Here is a 20,483-nt window from a genome sequence, read left to right as displayed (position 1 = left end):
CGGACCCTCCTCCTCTTCCTCCTTTTCTTCCTCTTCCTCCTCCTCCTCCTCCCCTTCCTCTTCCTCCTCTTCCTCTTCCTCCTCCTCTTCCTCCTCTTCCTCTTCCTCCTCTTCCTCTTCCTCCTCTTCCTCTTCCTCTTCCTCTTCCTCTTCCTCTTCCTCCTCTTGCTCCTCCTCCTCCTCCTCTTCCTCTTCCTCTTCCTCCTCCTCTTCCTCTTCCTCTTCCTCTTCCTCTTCCTCCTCTTCCTCCTCCTCCTCCTCATCCTCCTCCTCCTCCTCTTCCTCTTCCTCTTCCTCTTCCTCTTCCTCTTCCTCTTCCTCTTCCTCTTCCTCTTCCTCTTCCTCTTCCTCTTCCTCCTCCTCTTCCTCCTCCTCTTCCTCTTCTTCCTACTCCTCTTCTTCCTCCTCCTCTTCCTCTTCTTCCTACTCCTCTTCCTCCTCCTCCTCCTCCTCCTCCTCCTCCTCCTCCTCCTCCTCCTCACTCAACACACAACACAATCCTACACATGATTCCTGCAGCGTTGCATGTTCATTCTCCCGAGTTCACGTGACTCCAGGAAGCGAGAGAGCAGAGAACGTGCAGGAGAGAGGAGAGGAAGGAGGTCTGTCTCTCTCTCTCTCTCTCTGTCTCTCTCTCTCTCTCTCTCTCTCTCTCTCTCTCTCTCTCTCTCTGTCTCTCTGTGATCTGACTCTCTGTCTCTCTGTCTCTCTGTCTCTCTCTGTCTCTCTCTATCTCTGTCTCTCTGTCTCTCTGTGTCTCTGTGTCTCTGTGTCTCTGTGTCTCTGTGTCTCTGTCTCTCTGTCTCTCTCTCTCTCTCTCTGTCTCTCTCTCTCTCTGTGTCTCTGTCTCTCTCTCTGTCTCTCTCTCTCTCTCTGTCTCTCTGTCTCTCTATCTCTCTCTCTCTCTCTCTCTCTCTCTCTCTGTCTCTCTCTCTCTCTCTCTCTCTCTCTCTCTCTCTCTGTGTCTCGCAGGGCGACGGCAGCAGAGAGGAAAGATGAGATCCGTCAGCGCAGGTCAGATTAGACGAGCGGCAGGATTAGCAAGTGAGGACTTGATTGGACTCGAACTGGAGGAGAGAGAGAAGAAAGTGTGTCAGCAGGAAACTGGAGAGGGAGATCTCTCCTGCTTGGTGTTTCCAAGAAGCTGTCATTATGGGGAGAGATGACATCATCACCATCATCACTGTGGAGGAGGAGGAGGAGGAGGAGGAGGAGGAGGAGGAGGAGGAGGTTTAAAGCATCATTTGCAGCCAGGCCCTGACCTGCTTTCCAGTTAGCTCGGTAGCTTAGCGATCACGTCAGGAGCACAGAGGCTTTAACTGCAGAGTTTTCAAATCTGCCAAAACCAAACGGAAACGAGTGCGTGAGGCTGGAACTGGGCCAGATGAGGCTTAGAGCCCAGAGCCGGCTGATGCACGAGAGGAGAGAGACGTGAAGTGAAATATGAGTTCAGGAGAAGCAGCAGTGACCCGTCGTGGTCGTATAGATAGAGGCTGGTCACATGACAAGTGGAAGAGCATGTTCCCATGGGCCGTGGTGCCAGGGGGAGACTCAATATCTCATTTAGGTCACCGGCTAGAAACGTTTTAAAACCCCTGGTCTGCTTTTACCCCAAACTGGCAAACCTGGCTCACCATAAACCTCGGCTCTGTTGTCCATCTCCCACAGTGACATCATCAGGTCGTGCTGTGACGTGTCCACATCGGACGCTCGGGTCCCGCCCCCTCATTAGCTCGGCTCTGCTTTTTAATTTTAGCTTCTCAAATAGCTTTGGATCCTGACGCTTGCTGACTTCAATGCTGCTTTCCCCTCTAACTTTATAATATTGTATTTTACAATTAAATGTAGATAGCCTGTTATATATTTGAAGACCAATGTCGTCTGTATGAATATCAGAATGAAAGAACAAGGAAATGTTTGGACAATCTGAAGTGGTGCATAGCTGTTAATATTGAGGTGATATAATATATAGTAATTGTTGATTTTCAATCATGAATACTGACGTCTGTAAATACACACTTGAATATATTTCCCATATTATAACACTGATTCTTGCCTTTTGAGTACTTAATGCTTAATGTACTAATTTCTAGCTTTGAAGCCCGGTTCTCACAGGACGAGTTTCCACCTGAGGTGTTTGGGATTAGTTATTTTAATCCTGAAAGATCATAATCCTGCGTGAACGAGCTTCAGATAACTGTAATCTGTAATCTGTAATCCCCACATTGAGATTACCTGAAGAAAGTGGTAAACTGGGTTTTAGCACTTATACCAATTAAAAGAATTAAATTAAAGTCAAACAATAACAGCAATGAAAGGGATTTAATAACCTGGGTTTGGAAGGTGACTTTTGATCTGTAATAATCCTGTGAAGGTTTGTATTTGTATTGCACTCAAAGATAAAAGGATTTAATTTTGATGGTAAAACTAAAAGACAGTATTTCAATTTTTTTGATGCATTGATTTATGATTTCTTCTGTAAAAATTGTTGAATTTAGTGAGAGAAGCAGCAAATATCCCCTAAATAGTTTTACTTTAAAAAAAACAACAGATCAATATAAATTAGGCTGATTCACTTTCTGCTTTGTAAACTGGCGAATCATATAATTTATTCTTTTAAGAAAAGTTAAAGAGCTCTTTGCATCAGACGACTTATGAAAGCAGGTGTGTTATGAATCTCGCACCACAGGAGAAGATTCACTTGGGGAAGTTCATCTTGCAGCAGATGTTATATTAAGAACCTAGATTAAGACATGTTCCTGTTAAAGCTGCAGCTCAGATCTGATGGAGGATAAACACGTCAGGAGTCTTTCATGCACATGTTCTCATGCACGTTCCTGCAGGTCGTGCACGTTCGTACAAACACCAAGAATATAGATAAACTAAAGATCTGATTCTCGCAGCTCTGATAGAAGACGTCTCTCTGTGACCTTGTCCTCTGCAGACGAAGGTCACGGCCTGCTGCCCGTCCCCGAGGCGATGCTTCCTCAGACCAAGGTGCCCTTATATGGCCGGGACCACATCAGCAGCCGGAAGGCCGTGGCCATAGAGCAGGCCAAGGTCCGCAAGAACCACCTGGCCCGGCTCGGACCGGTCAGCAACCTGGACTTCTCCCCCCCGATGAGCCTGGACAAACTGGAGCCCGAGTTCGTAAGTGGGAACGTTCGTCTTGTGTTTGTTTTGCTTCACCGATCGAGATTCAGAACAATTTTCTTTCAAACCATATTTGGTTTGGACGAGTCGGGGGAAATCTCCCACAATGCATCCTGCTGCTTCAGGCTTTGTTTGTCTTGCACGCCGGTGAGGAGACTGGTTCTGACGAATCAGACGCCAAGAAGCTTCTCATTAGTGGAGGGTTTTCCTGCAGCTTTACTCTTCGGTCCTGGAGCTTCTCACAAACTTTCACCAATGTTCTGGTGCCCAAATTCAGATTGTCTCATACCTCTGTGTGTGTCTGTGTGTGTGTGTGTGTCTGTGTGTGTCTGTGTGTGTGTGTGTGTGTAGGGTCCCTGCAGGAGAAGACTGGACAACCTCATCCAGAGCATGAAGGACACGTCCCGGGTCCTGGCGCTGTCTCTCTACATCCCCAACTGTGACAAGAAGGGCTTCTTCAAACGCAAACAGGTAAACCTTCTCCTCTGGTGTCCCCGCCCTCGTCCTGTTCTCCTCTCTGACATCACTAACCAAGCTCCGCCTCCTCTGACCTCGCCGTGTCCTGCAGTGTAAACCCTCCCGCGGTCGGAAGCGTGGGATCTGCTGGTGCGTGGACCGGTTCGGTGTGAAGATCCCCGGCATCAACTACGCCGGAGGAAACCTGCAGTGCAAGGACCTGGACCTCGGCAGCAGCAACAGCAACGAATGAGCGCCGCCCCCCCCCCCCCGACCTCTGCTAACAACCTGCCAATCAAACTCGCACACGTGACGACTGCCCCCCCCCCCCGGACCACCCCCACACAGACGCTCCCGTGTGGTCAGGTGTGCCGGACGGCGTTGATTTACTTTCTGTTCCGAGGGGAGACGCACTGAGACTGTGTACGATTCTCTTTATATCCATAGCTCATAGAGAAGTATATATATTTGTATGATATAGATTCCGTGTTGTGTACTTGAGTCTGTCGTGTGTCGCTTAATTTTGAAAAATCACGAGACAAGACATATTTTTAAATGTGGCTGAGAATCGAGTCGGACACTTGGGAGTTTTATTGCGCGTTTGTTGTGTTGATGACGAGTGAGTGGGCGTGTCTTCTGAGGTTTGACTCAACCTGATTCCACTGAGCCAGATCAGACCAGTTCCACTTCTACTGGACAATCCGGTTATATTAACAGAGAATGAATATAGCAAATAAATCCCAGAATATCCATCGAGCTCCAGCTTTGAATCAAATAGAAACCACGCCCTCTTCTGTTGTGTGATTTATGGAAACGTTGTGTTGTCCCCGGCGACAGATGAAGTTGTCCATCGTTCCCAGTGAAGCTTCTTGAAACGTGTCTGTCGGATTGAATCCTTCATATCAGCAGATTTACTGTACTGTGACCGCTTCCATATTTAAAAGGCCTTTTTTCCCGAGTCCTGAAAACTGCGTCCGCTGTTTGTAAATGTACCGACAGTGTGTGTGTGTGTGTGTGTGTGTGTGTGTGTGCTCCTGAGTGAGTGTGTGTGCTGTATGTGCCATGCCCTAATAGTTCTCAACTTGAAAAAGCTCTGGTTTCATTTCCCTTCCACTCAAATCATATGCAAAGGCCCCGTGTTGTGCACGTGTGCGTCCGCCGGGTCCTCGCCGCCGCCGCCACACAGGCAAATGGCCCCCCCGCTCTCAGGGTTCGCCGGGTCGCCGAGTGTGTATGTAAATGTAAAGTGCCTTCTGCCCCACGCCACTTTGAATTTTTGGATTTGCATGCGGGAACGCTCCAGCACCCACAGAGGAAAACCAGGTCAGGTGGTGTGAACGATCCGATTGTTTTGGTTTTCAGACGAAGACGAAGAGTCGACAGAGGACGAAGATTCTTTAGATTGTTTATTAGTTGGGTTGATAACTCGTATAATCTCCTCTCTCAAGCTGTAAACATGTTAAACACGATGATCGTTTCAGAATCTGTTTTAAAAAAAGATAAATGTGAACATTATGGTGAAATATTTATCAGGCGTGTAATTGATGTACTCTGTTTTTTTTGTAATAACAAATCACTATTTAAATAAAGTTCCTGTACTCACTAAAGCACACGTGTGTCCTGAATGTGCCGACTCAGCAGATCTGTGACCTTGACGCTCAGGTGAGGCTGCGTGGAGGCGGAGTCAGTGTCAGCTGTCAATCATGACGTCTCGGGTCGTTTTTCAATCATCACATTTGACAAGTTTATTCAGATTCATGTATTTATCACGTTGTTTGATTTTTTTGTTTAGTTTGGTCCATGTCCCATCTGCTAACACGGAGGAGGCGGGGCTTATGATCTTTACTGCAGCCAGCCACCAGGGGGCGACGGACACCCTTTTGCTTCACGTTTTAGTAGCTGTGAATCATCTTTAAGGTCTGAGGTAAAACACGGGATTACAGCAGCGTTAAAATTAAGATTTTAAAACTGCTTCATGTTCATTCGACTTTGATCTTGTGGAAAAACACTTCAGACGCACTTTGATCTGTAAAGTTATTAGTTTTCTTTATTGAAAAGTGCAGCAGCACAACTTCAGATAAAAACACACAAACTGAGTCTATGACAATCCTACACATGTTTGAAACTCTGTTAATCACTAGGCAGTCTAAGGTTGTCTCCGCCCCCCCCAGCACCAACATGTCAGTTTAAAGGTGAAGTGGGAGGAGTTTAACACGAGGCGTCGGCTGCAGGTCAGGACACGAAGACACAAGTCGAGTCTGTCAACACACACACGGTACAAAACACACAATCTGAGCTCAGCCACTGTTAGTAAAGCAAAGACGCTCCGGCCCGAGATCTAGGAGGAGGAGGAGGAGGAGGAGGAGGAGGAGGAGGAGGAGGAGGAGGAGGAGCCTCGTCTCTAGATTAATCTGACAGATTCTAATCCTGTTTCAGAAGTCCCTGTGGAAACGCACACAGGAAACTCGTAGCTTACTCCGACCTTCTCCGTTCCCCGGGTTCCTCGGGTGTTTTCTGAGGTTCTATATCTGGGCCGAGTCGGGCAGCTCCAGCTCCGGGTCCCGGTGGTACTGGCTGCAGTTGGGGTCTCCCCTCACGGTGGGGGAGGAGGGGATGGGCCGGCCGGTGTGAGGGTTCACGCACCAGCACTCCCCCCGCTGGCCGTGCAGGGACATCTTGCACTGAAAGACATGAAAAGTCTCTTTATCAGGACGGTTAATGGAGATAAGAGACTTTTCTACATGACACAGATCTGAGCATAGATATATATAAAGACTAGATGTCTCGTCCGCACATGGCGGCCATCTTGCTAGGGGGCAGCTCGCTCACCCATAACATTGTGTTGGTAGTGGTAAATAACCATAACTTGCTTTTAAACGGTTTGGTTTGTTATAAATGTCAGAGATGTAGATATGACACTGCATACTTATGAATAATTGTGTTAATTTCCAAAAAGTTCAATAATTTATGCAGTGTCGTAACTACATCTCTTACGTTTATAACAAACCAAACCGTTTAAAAATCAGTTGAAAATTGAGCAAGTTATGGTTATTTAAAAAGTAAGTACCACCACAACACAATGTAATGGGTGAGCGAGCTGCCTCTAGCAAGATGGCCGCCATGTGCGGTCGTCCGGCTCCGTCGAACGAGACATCTAGTCTTTATATATATCTATGGATCTGAGGGGGAAACACTTTGATGCTTTCCCCTCCTTCTATCCTCTAAACCATAGACATATATAAAGACTAGATGTCTCGTCTGCGTTGCCGGCCAATGGAGCCGGACGTCACCACATGGCGGCCATCTTGCTAGGGGGCAGCTCGCTCACCCATAACAATGTGTTGGCAGTGGTAAATAACCATAACTTACTCAATTTTCAACCGATTTTGAAACGGTCTGGTTTGTTATAAACGTCAGAGATGTAGTTATGACACTGCATAAATTATTATTTTTTTTTTAGAAAATAACATAATTATTCATAAGTATGCAGTGTGACGTCCGGCTCCGTCGAACGAGACATCTAGTCTTAATATTTGTCTATGCTCTAAACACTCATTCCCTCCCCCTGTTTCCCAGAATGCCCCTTTGCTCACCTGTTTGAGGTTATACTGCCCCCTCTTGTCACAGTTGGGGATGTGCATGGCGTACAGGTCCTCCAGCGGCCCTCGGTTATCTCTGAAGGGCATCTTAGAGATCCGCTCCAGGACCTGGTCCAGCTCCTGCTGACACTGGGTCTTTCAAACACAAACACAAGTTGTGTTTACTGTCACGTGACATGTGGGTCCAACGTTCTGTCACAAGAACATCTGATCTTTCATAAGAGTTTGTTTAAAAAGGAAACTAACACGGAAACTTTACATGAAAAACCCTGAGGCTGCAGAGAAGGTGCACGAAGCTGCAGGTGTAAATATCTGACAGAAGAAAAACTCTTTCCTTTGTGCCACAACAGTTTTAATACTTTTATAAATTATATAAATGATGATTTGGTCTTTATATGAATAAAAAATGTGCAACAAACATGATGAGCTGCTGCACCAGAGGGGGGCGCCACTGGTACTCCTCTTCTTCTTCTGTGGTGCGAGATTCATAACACACCTGCTTTCATAAGTCGTCTGATGCAAAGAGCTCTTTAACTTTTCTTAAAAGAATAAATTATATGATTTGCCAGCATTCAAAGCAGAAATTGAATCAGCCTAATTTATATTGATCTGTTGTTTTAGAAAGTAAAAGTATGTGGAGGATATTTGCTGCTTTTAGACAGTTTTCACAGAAGAAATCATAAATCACTGCATCAAGAAAGTTGAAATACTGAGTTTAGTTTATATATTTATATATAGTGTATAGTCTATATATCTTATTAACACTGTAACCTTCATTTTTGACCTTAAACCATTAAATAAATCCTTTTTTAAAAATGAATATTTGTACAAAACTTGATAAATTCCCTCAGGAATTCTTGATATCAGGTTGACGATAACTCCTCCGGCCACTAGGTGTCACCAATGCATAGACATAAGAATAAAATAGAGAGAAAGTTCAATAATAAGAATAGAACCTGTTGAATCATTTGAATATGACCACAGAGTTTCTTCAGAGTAGAAGCTTCACCTGTTTGGGCCGAGCCGGCTTCACCTCCTCCACCTTGTTGGTCTTCATCTTGGTCTTCATCTCCTGCCGGTGCTGCCGCACGGCGCTCTCCTTGGGCCCGAGCCACGTGGCCTCCTTGGTGGGCTTCCTGGGGGGGGGCAGCTCGCTGACGCCCTGCTCGGGCAGCGGCTCCACGGCCTCACCTGCACACAGACACACATCAGAGGTCATCAGAGGTCAGATACCTGGGGAAGCAGCTGCAGGAAGAGACACACAAACAGTTTCTTCCCCCTTGCCGTCTCACTTCTGAACAGCAATAACCCTGGATCTGTTTAATAACCACTGTAAAATTACTCCCGGAGTTATATTTTATCATAATTATATTTAATTATATTTATTTACTTCACCCCTACTGTATCATACTGCTTAATATTTATCCCTGAACTTCTTTTCTTTCTTTTTCCTAGACCATCGAACTGTTTGTGTTTGTATTGATTTGTTTTGTGATGATTATGACACCATGTCAAATTCCTTGTTTGTGTAAACTTACTTGGCCAATAAAACCTGATTCTGATTCTGATTCTGATGGACTCGCTGCCAGCGGAGAGCTCTTAACCTGTGTTAGGGTTAGAGGCCGGGGGGGCAGAGAGATAAGCTCCGAGCTGCACAGATCATTTTCCACAGGGACACAGAGAGTGTGACGCTGGAAACACTTTGTGGGAAACTCGGAGCTGGACTTTGACCGACCCTGAACCAACCACGGCTCCGGCTTCCTGTTGGATCGATGACACACAGGGTTCATGTCTCCAGGAGCCGTTTGTGCAACTTAATCAGCTTTAGCTTTCGAGGGAGGAGAGGTGAACATGTCTGGAAAGAGATGGATGATAAATCTCATGTCGATCATCTCTATCTCCAGTAGGGTTGCAAAGGGGCGGAAAGTTTCCAGTAAATTGTTCATCTGTTCATCTAGCCTATTTCCATTCATTTATCCATCAATTGTAAAATATTTTTACAGACGATTCCAATTGTTTGTCTAACTATTTATATCTCTGGCATTGCATTAGTGTTTTTTTACAAACTTTTTTCTCATCTTATTCTACAGAACAATGCCACGTGCACTCTCTCATGTGTGGAGACATTTCACCCCATCCAATGTAGAAGGAAAGGCTGTGTACATTTGCAAATACTGTGCAAAGACCTATGTTAAGAATGACACAACGATGCAGAAGCATATAGTCAAGTGCCCAAAGTTTCCTCAGGGCTCAAATCAGCCTATGACACAACAAAATGTTTATATTTATGTCTGTAACAAGGTTAATACAGTTAGTATAAATTACCCACAACGTTTCCAGTTTATTCCCGTTTATTCCCGTTAATTCCCATGGAAAGTTTCCAACTTTGAATATTCCCGGAATCTTGCAACCCTAATCTCCAGCCTCTGGTCTGCACCTGCAGCGGTGACAGCAGGTTGAGGAAGAGGAGGAGCGATTGTGTTTCATCTTGTGTCTTCAAGCAAGACAGTGCACGTAGATATCTCTGTTCGGTCTGAAACCTTCGTCTCCTCGGACTCTTAACGTCACATGAATCCATTTCCCAGATGGAGGAACCCGACGTGTTGTTTCTGACAACAGAACATACTCCGGGGTCTGGAGCGGAGGGAGTGGAGAAGGAGGAGTGTCACTGCCAACCAGCGGGAAGAGAAAGTCAAATGAAGTGAATTCCTCAGAAAGCAGCACGATCACATTTCAGCTCCGTTCAGCAGCGAAAGAATTCGGTTTTCAAATCGAGAAAATACTTTCTGAAAGCCCGTTTATTTGCTCAGAATTTCCACAGGCGAGCGTGCACTTCACCGACGCACCTGAAGCAGAGAGAGGAAACGAGCACAGACGGTGGAGAATCAGCCAGTAAGAGGATAGTTCTCAGTTATGCTCGGGTCAGGGAATGAGAGCGTGTGTCCCGGTCGGACTCGGAGACATTCTCTCTCTCTCGCTCGGCAAGAGGTGGATCTGACATCCGGGCGTAGAATATGATTACAAAAGGCCTGAGAGCGAACGGGAGAAAGGAAATTCCAAACTAAGCAATAACAAGGAGCTGGCGCCTTTCGCCATCAGATAGATGTGGTGTTGTTGGACTTCAGCCCCCCCCATGACGCGCCGCTGTGCTCTCCGCGCTCGGCTTTGAAGACTCGCCTTCTCCAGTAGAAAAGGGGCAAAGGCCAACTGGAATCAGGTGTGTGCTCACATGTGTGTGTGTGTGTGTGCTTCTGTTGTGCCGTCTTACACAACCCCCTCAGTATCCAAACACAAACGCCATCGCGCCCTCTCCCCTGAGGAAACATGAGACGCTCACTCCGTGCACACAAACACACACGTGACAGTTTGTGACAATCTCCCGCCTGACGTCCGTGCACGCACACAAACAAACAGCGGGGTCGCGACCCCACTTTCCAGGGGGCACTGGGCCTCTGCAGAACAAGCCCAGTGGGCCGGGGATCAGCAGAATCCACAGAGCAGCAGGACGACTGTCCAGTCTGCTGCTTGGATTAATCCCCCCCCACAAAGGCCCGGGACGCCTCCTTTCTAATTCTGATCCACGGCGAATCCCCAGATGGCTCCGAGGCCCGAAGTGTCACGTCTGATCGCCCGGGTTCTGGTCAACTGAGCAAATGGCAGATTTGGCCGCGTGGAGGAAGGGAAGGTGGAAAATGACGGATCTGATGTTTCCATGGAGCGTTCCATCGTCTCCATGGAAACGCTGCCGGGACGTCTTCATCGAGTGGAGTCAAACTTTAATGTGTCCTGCAGTTCAATGTAATGTCACCTGATGTGTCAAATCTATAGGAATTAATTAAAAATATATTATGATTAATTAATATATACGTACATCTAAAATGGCTCAAGAAAAATGACATGTATTATTTGATATTTTTGATAAAGAGATTGTGTTGCTCACTAACTCTCCAGCAGATGTCCCCTGTTGTGTCTGTGTACATTATCTAACAAGTGTACATGCTTTGAAATGTACTAAAAGAGACTAAGCAACTTGGTCAGGATAAAGAACGTTCTGAGTGCAAAGCTCATTTAACTAGTTTTCTCAAGAAATACGTCCATTACTGCCATTCCATCGTCCTTCTGTAGCGTAGAGGGGAGGCTACAGGTCTCGATAGCAGAATGTTCTTGGTTCAAAACCCACTGAAGTTACCTTTTAAGTTCTCTTGTGAAAATTGTACTCTACATATACAACGTCCGTTAAAGCTTCATTGTCCATGTGTAGTGAGGAGGTAATGTTAAAGGTCTCACATGGTTCACAAACTTCAAGCAGGTGTCTGATGCAGTGGCTCAGACGGTTAGATGGTTGACCCGTAGTTTGTGGGCCATGGGTTCAATTCTTGCATCGGCCAAGCAATTTTCAATGTTCAAACCCAACGCAAATAGTCAAAGGTTCAAAGAAAGCAGAGATGATTGTCCAGTTGCATGGCTCAAATGGTTAGAAGCCTGCCTCATAGACCCTTGGACCCGGGTTCAAGTCCCTCAATTAGAGGATGTACTGATGTAAATCTGAGAATGTCTGTTCAATATTTATGTCTTGCAGTAAATTTATCAATATTAACATACCAAGTGTAAAGTTGAAAGGGCCATGAGAGAAGTTCAGAGTGTCGGTGGCGTGAGAGCTTTGTGTGCCGGCCATGAGGCCAAGCGGCCAGTCCTGGAGAGGCTGGTTCGAACCCCGCCCGAGTACAGCTCTTGATAGCAGAAGGTTCTTGGTTCAAAACCTGCTAATGTCAGCTTTAAGTTCTCTTGTGAAAATTGTACTCTACATATAGAACATCCGTTGAATATATTCCATTGTCCTTCTGTAGTGTGGAGGTAATGCTACAGGTCTTTGGACCAAAAGGTTCTGGGATCAAATCTGACATTGGACAGTTTTCCATTCTTACATACTCCATGCAAATTAAGAAATGCCTAACTAAATTAAAAATTAAAAAAAGCACTTAGTTAAAATAGACTGTTTTATTGCACTCCACACAATACTTATAATGCTAAAATGTATATTCATCTAGCTATTGAACTACCTTACAAGCGTTCTCCCATGCTTCGCATGGGAGAACGCTTTTAAGGTAGTTGAATAGCTGCCTTCTCCCATGCTTCGCATGGGAGAAGGCAGCTATTCTGGAGAACCCAGTTCCGGCCAGACACACATTGCTGGACTCACCCAGTCTCCGTGCTTCGCACGGAGCCTGGTGAGGACCTGGGCTCTTTCATCATCCACCTGCTGGCCGACACCCTGCTCGCCGACACCCTGCTCCTCATCCACCTGCTCACTCATCATCCACCTGCTGGCCGACACCCTGTTCATCATCCACCTGCTCCTCATCCACCTGCTCCTCATCCACCTGCTCCTCATCCACCTGCTCCTCATCCACCTGCTCCCCGACACCCTGCTCCAAGGACAAAGCCAAAGCCAGTTGGGCTCTGGTCAGATTTGACCCAGGAACCTTCAGGAGCCAAGTCCCACAGCATCTCCTCCAGGCTAGCGGAGGTCTCCTTTGCGACTTTAACAGATGTTCTATTTGTCTTGTTCATTTGTAACAGTTACTAATACAAAATGCCCCAGAATGGATTTGGAGGGGAGAATGTAAATTGTCTCTGGTCAGGTTTGAACCAAGAACCTTCTGGTTCGAAGACCTGTAGCAGTTCCTCCACACTACAGAAGAACAATAGAATACTTTTAACAGATGTTTTACATCTATAGAGCATTTTCACAAGAGATCTTAAAACTAACCTCAGCGGGTTTTGAACCAAGAACATTCTGCTATCGAGACCTGTAGCCTTTCCTCTACGCTACAGAAGGACGATGGAATACTTTTAACGGACGTTGTATATGTTGAGGACATCTTCACAAGAGAACTTAAAAGGTAACATCAGCAGGTTTTGAACCAAGAACGTTCTGCTATTGAGACCTGTAGCCTTTCCTCTACGCTACAGAAGGACGATGGATTACTTTTAACAGACGTTCTACATCTATAGAGCATTTTCACAAGAGATCTTAAAACTAACCTCAGCGGGTTTTGAACCAAGAACATTCTGCTATCGAGACCTGTAGCCTTTCCTCTACGCTACAGAAGTACAATAGAATACTTTTAACAAATGTTGTATATGTAGAGTACAATTTTCACAAGAGATCTTAAAGCTAACTCTAGCAGGTTTTGAACCACGAACCTTCTGCTATCGAGACCTCTAGCCTTTCCTCTACGCTACAGAAGGACGATGGAATGACAGTAATGGACGTTGTATATGTATAGTGCATTTTCACTTGAGAAAACAAGTTACACTCGACCCTGAAAAAGCCCCCCAAAGGGAAATAATAATAATAATAACTAGAATTGCTCAACCCTGCAAAGTACCAACTATAAAATACAATTTCTAAAATTTCTAGGGCTGCAAAGCAGCACTGGGTGGGCCCGAGCACATGCTTTTTGCCTGAAAAAAATAAATAATGACTGAGGACATATTGACACATAAAGCTGTTCAGGCTTGGACTCTGATCATGAGACAGAAGGTTGGTGGTGATGGGACAATGTACCGTGGAGTTATGACAACATTGTCTCCTTTGGTTTCTGATGTGATTTTCTTTTCTATCCTGATTAGGGTTGCAAAGGGGTGGAAAGTTTCCGGTAAATTTCCGGAAACTTTCCGGAAACTTTCCACGGGAATATTAAGCACGGGAATTTTGGGAATTTTGAAAAAAATAAAAACTATGCAAATTAAACGCTGAGCAATAAAACATCATTCGAAACTCTATTTTAAAGATGTATGTAACGTTGAGTTTCAACCCTCCACTGGTCATTCTTCCATCACATGCACAGATAACTCCCAGCATGCTTCACTCTACAGCAGGGCTACTGAGGCCTGCTGTAGAGTGCAGGACTAGTCAGGTAAGTTTCCATGATATTACTGGGAAAATATATTAGCATGCTGATTGAAACTTTTTTCTCATCTTATTCTACAGAACAATGCCACGTGCACTCTCTCATGTGTGGAGACATTTCACCTCATCCAATGTAGAAGGAAAGGCTGTGTACGTTTGCAAATACTGTGCAAAGACCTATGTTAAGAATGACACAACGATGCAGAAGCATATAGTCAAGTGCCCAAAGTTTCCTCAGGGCTCAAATCAGCCTATGACACAACAAAATGTTTATATTTATGTCTGTATATGACAAGGTGAATACAGTTAGTATAAATTACCCACAACATTTCCAGTTTATTCCCATTAATTCCCGTCAATTCCCGTATATTCCCGTTAATTCCCGTATATTCCCGTATATTCCCGTTAATTCCCGTTAATTCCCATGGAAAGTTTCCAACTTTGAAAATTCCCGGAATTTTGCAACCCTAATCCTGATTGACAACCTGAATACAGAATATGAAAAATCAGATTACAGAAAGTTTACTGGAGTTTTCCACTTTCTGGACACAGTGTATGTTTATTTATTTGTTGTTGCTGGATGATGTAAAACCACGGGACAGATTTCCAGGAAACGTGATGAAGAAAAGACTCTGGTATGAATCTGGGTCAGGAAGGATCCAGGTATTCTACTTCTGTCATTAACATTGTGAGATTGTTTGATGTTTTCACAGATTCCTCAGAGATTAATTCCTGGATTAGACGTATTTATAGAACTGATTTCTACGGGTGTGTGTTATTTAGTGAATTTAACTGTGGTCTGTGTAGAACCAGAGGAACATCTTTTCCTTTCGGTAAAATCCTAGTTATTAATATTTAAAGTTTAAACTGCCTGACAACATGTGAGGATGGAGCTTGTTTATCGGTTCCCTGTGTTTCTATGTTTCTCCTGTGGATTGTTAGAGTCGTAGAATCAAGGTCAAACCAGTTTCCAGCAGTAAAACACCGGATTAGAGGATGGGATCACCCCCCCAGTGCACTGGTTCCAGCCCTTTGGAACCAGGTGTCACCTGGGACAGGTTCTCAGGACCCTGCACACGAGACAGAGCTGAACTTTCCCTTTAAAAACAGGAATGCAGAGAGCGGCGCGTCTCCTCTTAACACACCTCAGACCAGTGAAATAGGTCATGTGCCACTTAAGGAGTCTCTGAGAGGCAGTGAGCCGAGGAGCTGCAGTCCATCATCCATTACATGGCCTTGTGGGACGGTTTTCCTAGAAACACAAACTCAGCAGAGTGCAGATGTGTTTACCTTCCAGGCTTTCTGGCCCGAAACAGTCATCCAGCAGCAGCCGGCTGCGGACAGGCTCTGGCACGTACACACACAACCAGGACCCGGCTGCACCGGCTCCACTGGGAGAAACCACTGGGTGAAACCACTGGGAGAAACCACTGGGTGAAACCACTGGGTGAAACCACTGGGTGAAGCCACTGGGTGAACCCTGGGACCACTGGACGGGACCTGAACTGGGACACGGGCTGGAACCCAGTGGACCTGCAGTGAGCTCAACAATGGGAAAACTAACTGAAGCCTTTGCATCCAATAAATAAATAAATATTCCATGTTCTGAAACAGGACAAAGGGATTTGAAAGGTTGAAACTCAGTGCTTGAAATTGAATAAAAAGGGTTTTGCATGATTGAAATTATTAGATTTTGAAGTCGTGCAAACCTTATTTTGTTTTGTTCTTTTAGTCTTGACAATAAACAAATAACCGGGGCGGGTACCCGACATGTGGTTTGTCTGTTCCTCAGCAGAGAGCAAACCAAACTCAAGCTTGGAGGTTTCAGAAGTTTGTTTCCAGCGTACGTGAACCTGTTCTCAGATCAAACCTGGAGAAGCAGCTGATGCCCAGTGACCAATCTGCAATGTGCTGAGGAAACACTGGAAAAAACTCGCTGCTGTTTTGAAGAAGGGAAACTCGAATACAAAATAATGTTTGCAGAGATTTCAGCCAATTAAAACTTTATGGACGGCTTCAAAACTTAGTTCCAATCATGCAAAACGTTTTTTATTAGATTTCAAGCTTTTAAACTCTGAGTTTCATCATTTCCGAGCCATTGGGCGGATTGGGGAACACCCGCTCGCTGATTCTTCTCCTGCAGCGTCGCCAGTTTCCTGATGATTCCTAACGACTTGAGTCTTTAATGGCTGTGACTTCCTGCGTTTTCCTCCAGGGCCAATGTACCCAAAACAAAAGAGATGGGTTAGCACGAGCAGGGAGGCTCCTGCGTCTGAGGTCGGGACAAATCATGAGCAGACTGTCCAAGAGACGTCAGGGAACCGTGGAAGAACTGAAGATGTGAACACAGAACTCTCAGTCCATGATTGTTCCCTGTTTGATCTGCTCCGGTTCAACCTGCTTTGTCTCCGCGGCGTCTCAGACTCGGTTCGGATTGTCTTACATCACCCTGGACCAGAGAGCATGCTGGGAAGCGGCTCTGGATCTCAGCAGGCACGAGGAGATTCTTGGCACGGCTGCACGTCAAGTCGACGCCCGGGGGGGAGATGGCACGAATGCCCCTGGTTTTTTGGAGACGCCCGGGGAGGGGGGGGATTATCTCGGAGCTATTTCAGTCCCGCGGGCTCAGGCTGGACGCCCCCCCCCCTCCTGCAGGTGCACAGGAATGCCCCTTGTTAGCTAACAATGTTATATCAGCGGCCAGATGGCACGCCCCCCCCCCCTTCACTTTCCATCCTGACGTGACAAAACCTCTGCAGGTTTCTATTCTTTCCTTCTCAGTTTGCACGAGTCAAACTGCCTCAGTCGCCCAAAAGGAACCTTTTATCAGGGTCCAAGTTTCTATGGGGACGGAATAATATGTGATACGGTGCAAGGAAACTTTTAGTTTTTAAGAGAGAGACGTTTTAAATACGCAGATAATTAATGAAATATGGGACTTTTAGTGAGAATTAAAAGTTTGAAATTACATATTAAGATTTAATCTTTGTAATATTGTTAACATGATCCTATTTTGATGGTTTTACCAAAAGATCCAAACCTCTTGTTCTTTAAACCACGACAGGACGTTAACTCGGACTTTGGGAGATTTTAACGGGACATTAAAGAATATATCTCTTATTTTAATGCTCTACTTTATCAAGTGAATCTTATGAAAGTTCATTTCCTTGCTCTTATCCTCAAACGCCTTTTGAATGAGACATCAGGTTTGATCACGAGTGGATTTTCTGTTCGGCCGGAGGCAAACCAACTTCCTGCTGAGCTCAACAAAACAGTTTCAAGTATTTACATGAGTCGATATCAGGTCTGTAATTACTGAATTAGTAATAGGCTGTAATTAGTCATTTGAAAAAAACTCCCTGAGGTGTTGTCTGTTGTCTGGAGAAAGAAATGAGCAACAGTCGCTCATTTCATTCAAAACACACAGAAGTATCAGGTCGTTTATTCTCACATGTTAATAAGGTAATAACTGAAGATTTCTATATTTGTATAGCTTCATTTAACTCTTCAGGCTGGAACCCACACTTCCCTCCTCAGACTCAGCCGCTCTAAGTCTCTTACATGATCTTTGGAGGGTCAGGGGAATATTGGCTCCGACCTTTGACCTCTCACAGATCAGATCAGCTCTGGATAATCCAGATCGGATCAATTCCACTTGTGTAAATCTGCACAAACGGGATAAGTTCCTCCTCAGATGTTTACAGGTTAACTGATCCAGGAGTGAGAATCCGCTCAGAGTCTCAGCTCCGCTTCATTAAGGAGCTTTCACTCTAGTTTGTGAGATTAGCTCCGGGGGGAAGCAGAGATAAAAGCCGTGAGCCGACTCTTTCAGGGAGTTTTCTTTTATCTCAGAAGAATTTACTGCAGGAAATCAAGCGGCTGGAGCCTCGGCGCTCGCGAGCCAGGGACCGGAGCGCCGGCGGTGGCTTTATTATGTCTCCTGACGACGAGAGAAGGATGTAAACAGAGCAGGAAACCAGCGGATCTGCAAAGAGCTTCTGGGCCTTTTCAGCCTGGCATGTCTATCTCTCTCTCGTCCTCTGTGACCTCGAGGAGGCCGTGAACCCTCCAGCCGAGGCGTTTATCAGAAACAACCATTCCGGGCTCGAACCCGGTTGTTGAGCTCACATCTGACTTCAGCTCGGAGCTCTCAGCCTGCGAGATGAAGCCGGACCCACGCCCGAGGGAAAGAGAGGAATCACTGACATTCAACAAACCTCCTCCTCCTGAGCAAACCTTCACCCGGTGCATCGCTGTGTTTGCTCCTCTTGTTTTGCTCTTACGCAACTCAGCTGCTTTATGACTTGTCTGTTATTGTTTGAGCACGGCTGCAGAAATAGATTCTCGTGGCTCCGGGGGTTGCGTAAACGTGGAAATGAGTGATTACCGCGACTGATTATTAAATCATAAATGTGTCATGAGGCGTCTTTTGACCTTTTGCCGACGTGCTGAGAGAGCAGGGCCGCTCTGCACGCCGCCTCCGGTAGTTTCTCTGTGTTCCACGGCTGCAGAGCCAAAGTAAACACGTGTCAGTCTGGAGGTAAACTCCGACAAAACATGGGTTTTAGAAACGAGGAGGACTCGCGACCCGGCTGGATCCACTCCGTGCAAACCTGTCACTTAATGAGGTTGGTGGGTTTTCAGGCCGTGGCTCCAGCTTTAATCTGTCCTGCTGCTTCTCACTGTCAACAGGAGTTTGTCGTTCCTCCGGCTCAAAGCCTAAAGTCCAGGTTCCAGATCAATGCAGCATTCCTCCTCCTCCTCCTGCCTCTCTCTCTCTCTGTTGCTCCTGTGGAAACATCAACAGCCACAGACTCTGGTGTTTTCTGGGTTTCTCAGCCTGAGACTCTTCTGGGAAGTTTGCAGGACGCCACCTCTCCTCCTGGGTTTCAGGGAGTGGAGGCCGCCCTGAGAACCACTGGAGGCTCCAGATGTGCCGGGAGCATATCTGAGGTTAACTCGTACCTTTTGTTTCCCCCCCCCCTCACCCCCTGTGCACAGCAGGCTGACTCACAACACTTGAAGCAGGTTTGCAGCACAGAGTTACACAGAGCTGCAGGAAATTCAGTGCAAACTGGACTTTAGAGAAACTTTGAGATTGTGCATGAAGTAAATCAATGTGGAGAAGAACCCTGAAGCAGAATTAAACAATAAACCAACACAGGATGATCAAATATAACATAACCATATCTGAGATTTATCATGCATGCATGGTGTGTTTAAAAAAAAAATTAAAGCCATAAGTAAGATTCAAATATGAGAGTTTAAATAAAATAAATATACATTAAAAAAAACGAAGAAAGAAAAGATTTGGAAACAAATAGGAGTTCCAGTTTGTATGGTGTTAAAACAAACATAGTATGCGTACAAAATTCTCTCTTTATCCCCTTTTTAAAATTGGTTGTACATGTAAGATATTTATGTATGTATTTATATATATATATACTGTATATGTAATAGTAGAACATGAAATGTGGCATTTTATTTTTGAAGGACTTTTTGTTTACTGTGTTTAATGCAAAGTGCAGTCTAGACAGTTTCATGCAAGATTGATGCATTGAAAGCGGGTTCGGAGGATTCACTGACCGCTGCTGGGCTCCCGGGGGGGGTCCCGGTTGTCCCGGGGGGGCTCCTGGCCCTGGGTGCTGGTCTCCGGCTCCACCTTCCTCCGGCACTGGCCCTCGCCCTGCACCAGCTGCTCCAGCGGCAGCTCGGAGTCCGGGCTCGGGTAGCACCGCAGCCCGGTGGCGCACCGCGGGGTGTACACGCCGCACGGCTCGGCCTCCTGCCGGGCGCACACCGGGCAGCACCCGCAGCCCGGCTCCCGCACGATCTCCGTGCAGGTCCCGGTGGTCTCCGGGCACAGAGCCTGGCGCTCCGCGGTGCAGCCCGGGCACCGGAACACCATCTCCGCCCGGGAGGAGCAGCAGAAGAGCCCGGCCAGGAGGAGCAGCAGGAGGAGCAGGAGGAGGCTGCTGCAGCGGCCGGAGCGAGGGTGCATGGCTGCAGGCTGCACTGAGGAGGAGGAGGTGCTCATCACCACCGAGGAGCCAGGAGAGGAGTCCCGAGGAGAGGAGGGGGACACGAGGAGGAGGAGGACAGGTGAAGACAGGGGGGGGGGAGGAGGTCTGCTGGGTCCTAGGTTCAACACCCTGCATGGGCAGAGAGTTACCAGACACTTCATCTGAGTTTAAATATTACCGTAAAACTTTAAAGTCAAAAGTGTTATTACTATATTAATTATCAGGGGAGGAGAAAGTTACCAGACACTTTATCTGATGGGGTTTCTGTGATAAGCTGGAAAGATCAGAGCTGTTTGAATCATTAAGTTTAAATATTACTGTAAAACTTTAAAAATA

General features: G+C 46.1%; 2 protein-coding genes across 2 annotated transcripts in view; one reads left to right on the top strand and one right to left on the bottom strand.

Annotated features, from left to right (window-relative positions):
* The window catches only part of igfbp5a (insulin-like growth factor binding protein 5a), an 8,214-nt gene extending 2,998 nt beyond the window's left edge, over positions 1 to 5,216 (top strand). The window contains exons 2-4 of the mRNA XM_061066998.1: positions 2,945 to 3,150; positions 3,505 to 3,624; positions 3,722 to 5,216. Coding sequence (XP_060922981.1) covers positions 2,945 to 3,150; positions 3,505 to 3,624; positions 3,722 to 3,862 — 467 coding nt within the window. The 3' untranslated portion in view covers positions 3,863 to 5,216. The remainder of the gene's footprint in view (positions 1 to 2,944; positions 3,151 to 3,504; positions 3,625 to 3,721) is intronic.
* Positions 5,217 to 5,638: 422 nt separating this feature from the next.
* Positions 5,639 to 20,206, bottom strand: igfbp2a (insulin-like growth factor binding protein 2a). Its single transcript, XM_061067015.1, has 4 exons — positions 19,711 to 20,206; positions 8,218 to 8,399; positions 7,203 to 7,343; positions 5,639 to 6,290 (listed from the first exon to the last, which is right to left on the bottom strand). Exons 1-4 carry the CDS (start codon positions 20,159 to 20,161, stop codon positions 6,132 to 6,134), a joined length of 933 nt encoding a protein of 310 aa, XP_060922998.1. The 5' UTR covers positions 20,162 to 20,206; the 3' UTR covers positions 5,639 to 6,131.
* Between the last annotated feature and the right edge of the window lie 277 nt (positions 20,207 to 20,483).

The sequence above is a fragment of the Limanda limanda genome, chromosome 23 (genome assembly GCF_963576545.1).
Source record: "Limanda limanda chromosome 23, fLimLim1.1, whole genome shotgun sequence".
In the NCBI taxonomy this organism is placed as follows: Eukaryota; Metazoa; Chordata; class Actinopteri; order Pleuronectiformes; family Pleuronectidae; genus Limanda; species Limanda limanda.
Note: the sequence above shows the minus strand (reverse complement) of the source record. Positions and strands in the feature narration are given on the sequence as shown.

Excerpts from the sequence above, each read along its gene's own strand:
- igfbp2a (XM_061067015.1), bottom strand. The coding sequence starts at position 20,161 with ATGAGCACCTCCTCCTCCTCAGTGCAGCCTGCAGCCATGCACCCTCGC. Across the intron at positions 7,344-8,217 it reads AGCCGGCTCGGCCCAAACAG|ACCCAGTGTCAGCAGGAGCT; the intron begins GTGAAGCTTCTA and ends TGTGTTTGAAAG. Across the intron at positions 6,291-7,202 it reads GGCAGTATAACCTCAAACAG|TGCAAGATGTCCCTGCACGG; the intron begins GTGAGCAAAGGG and ends CATGTCTTTCAG.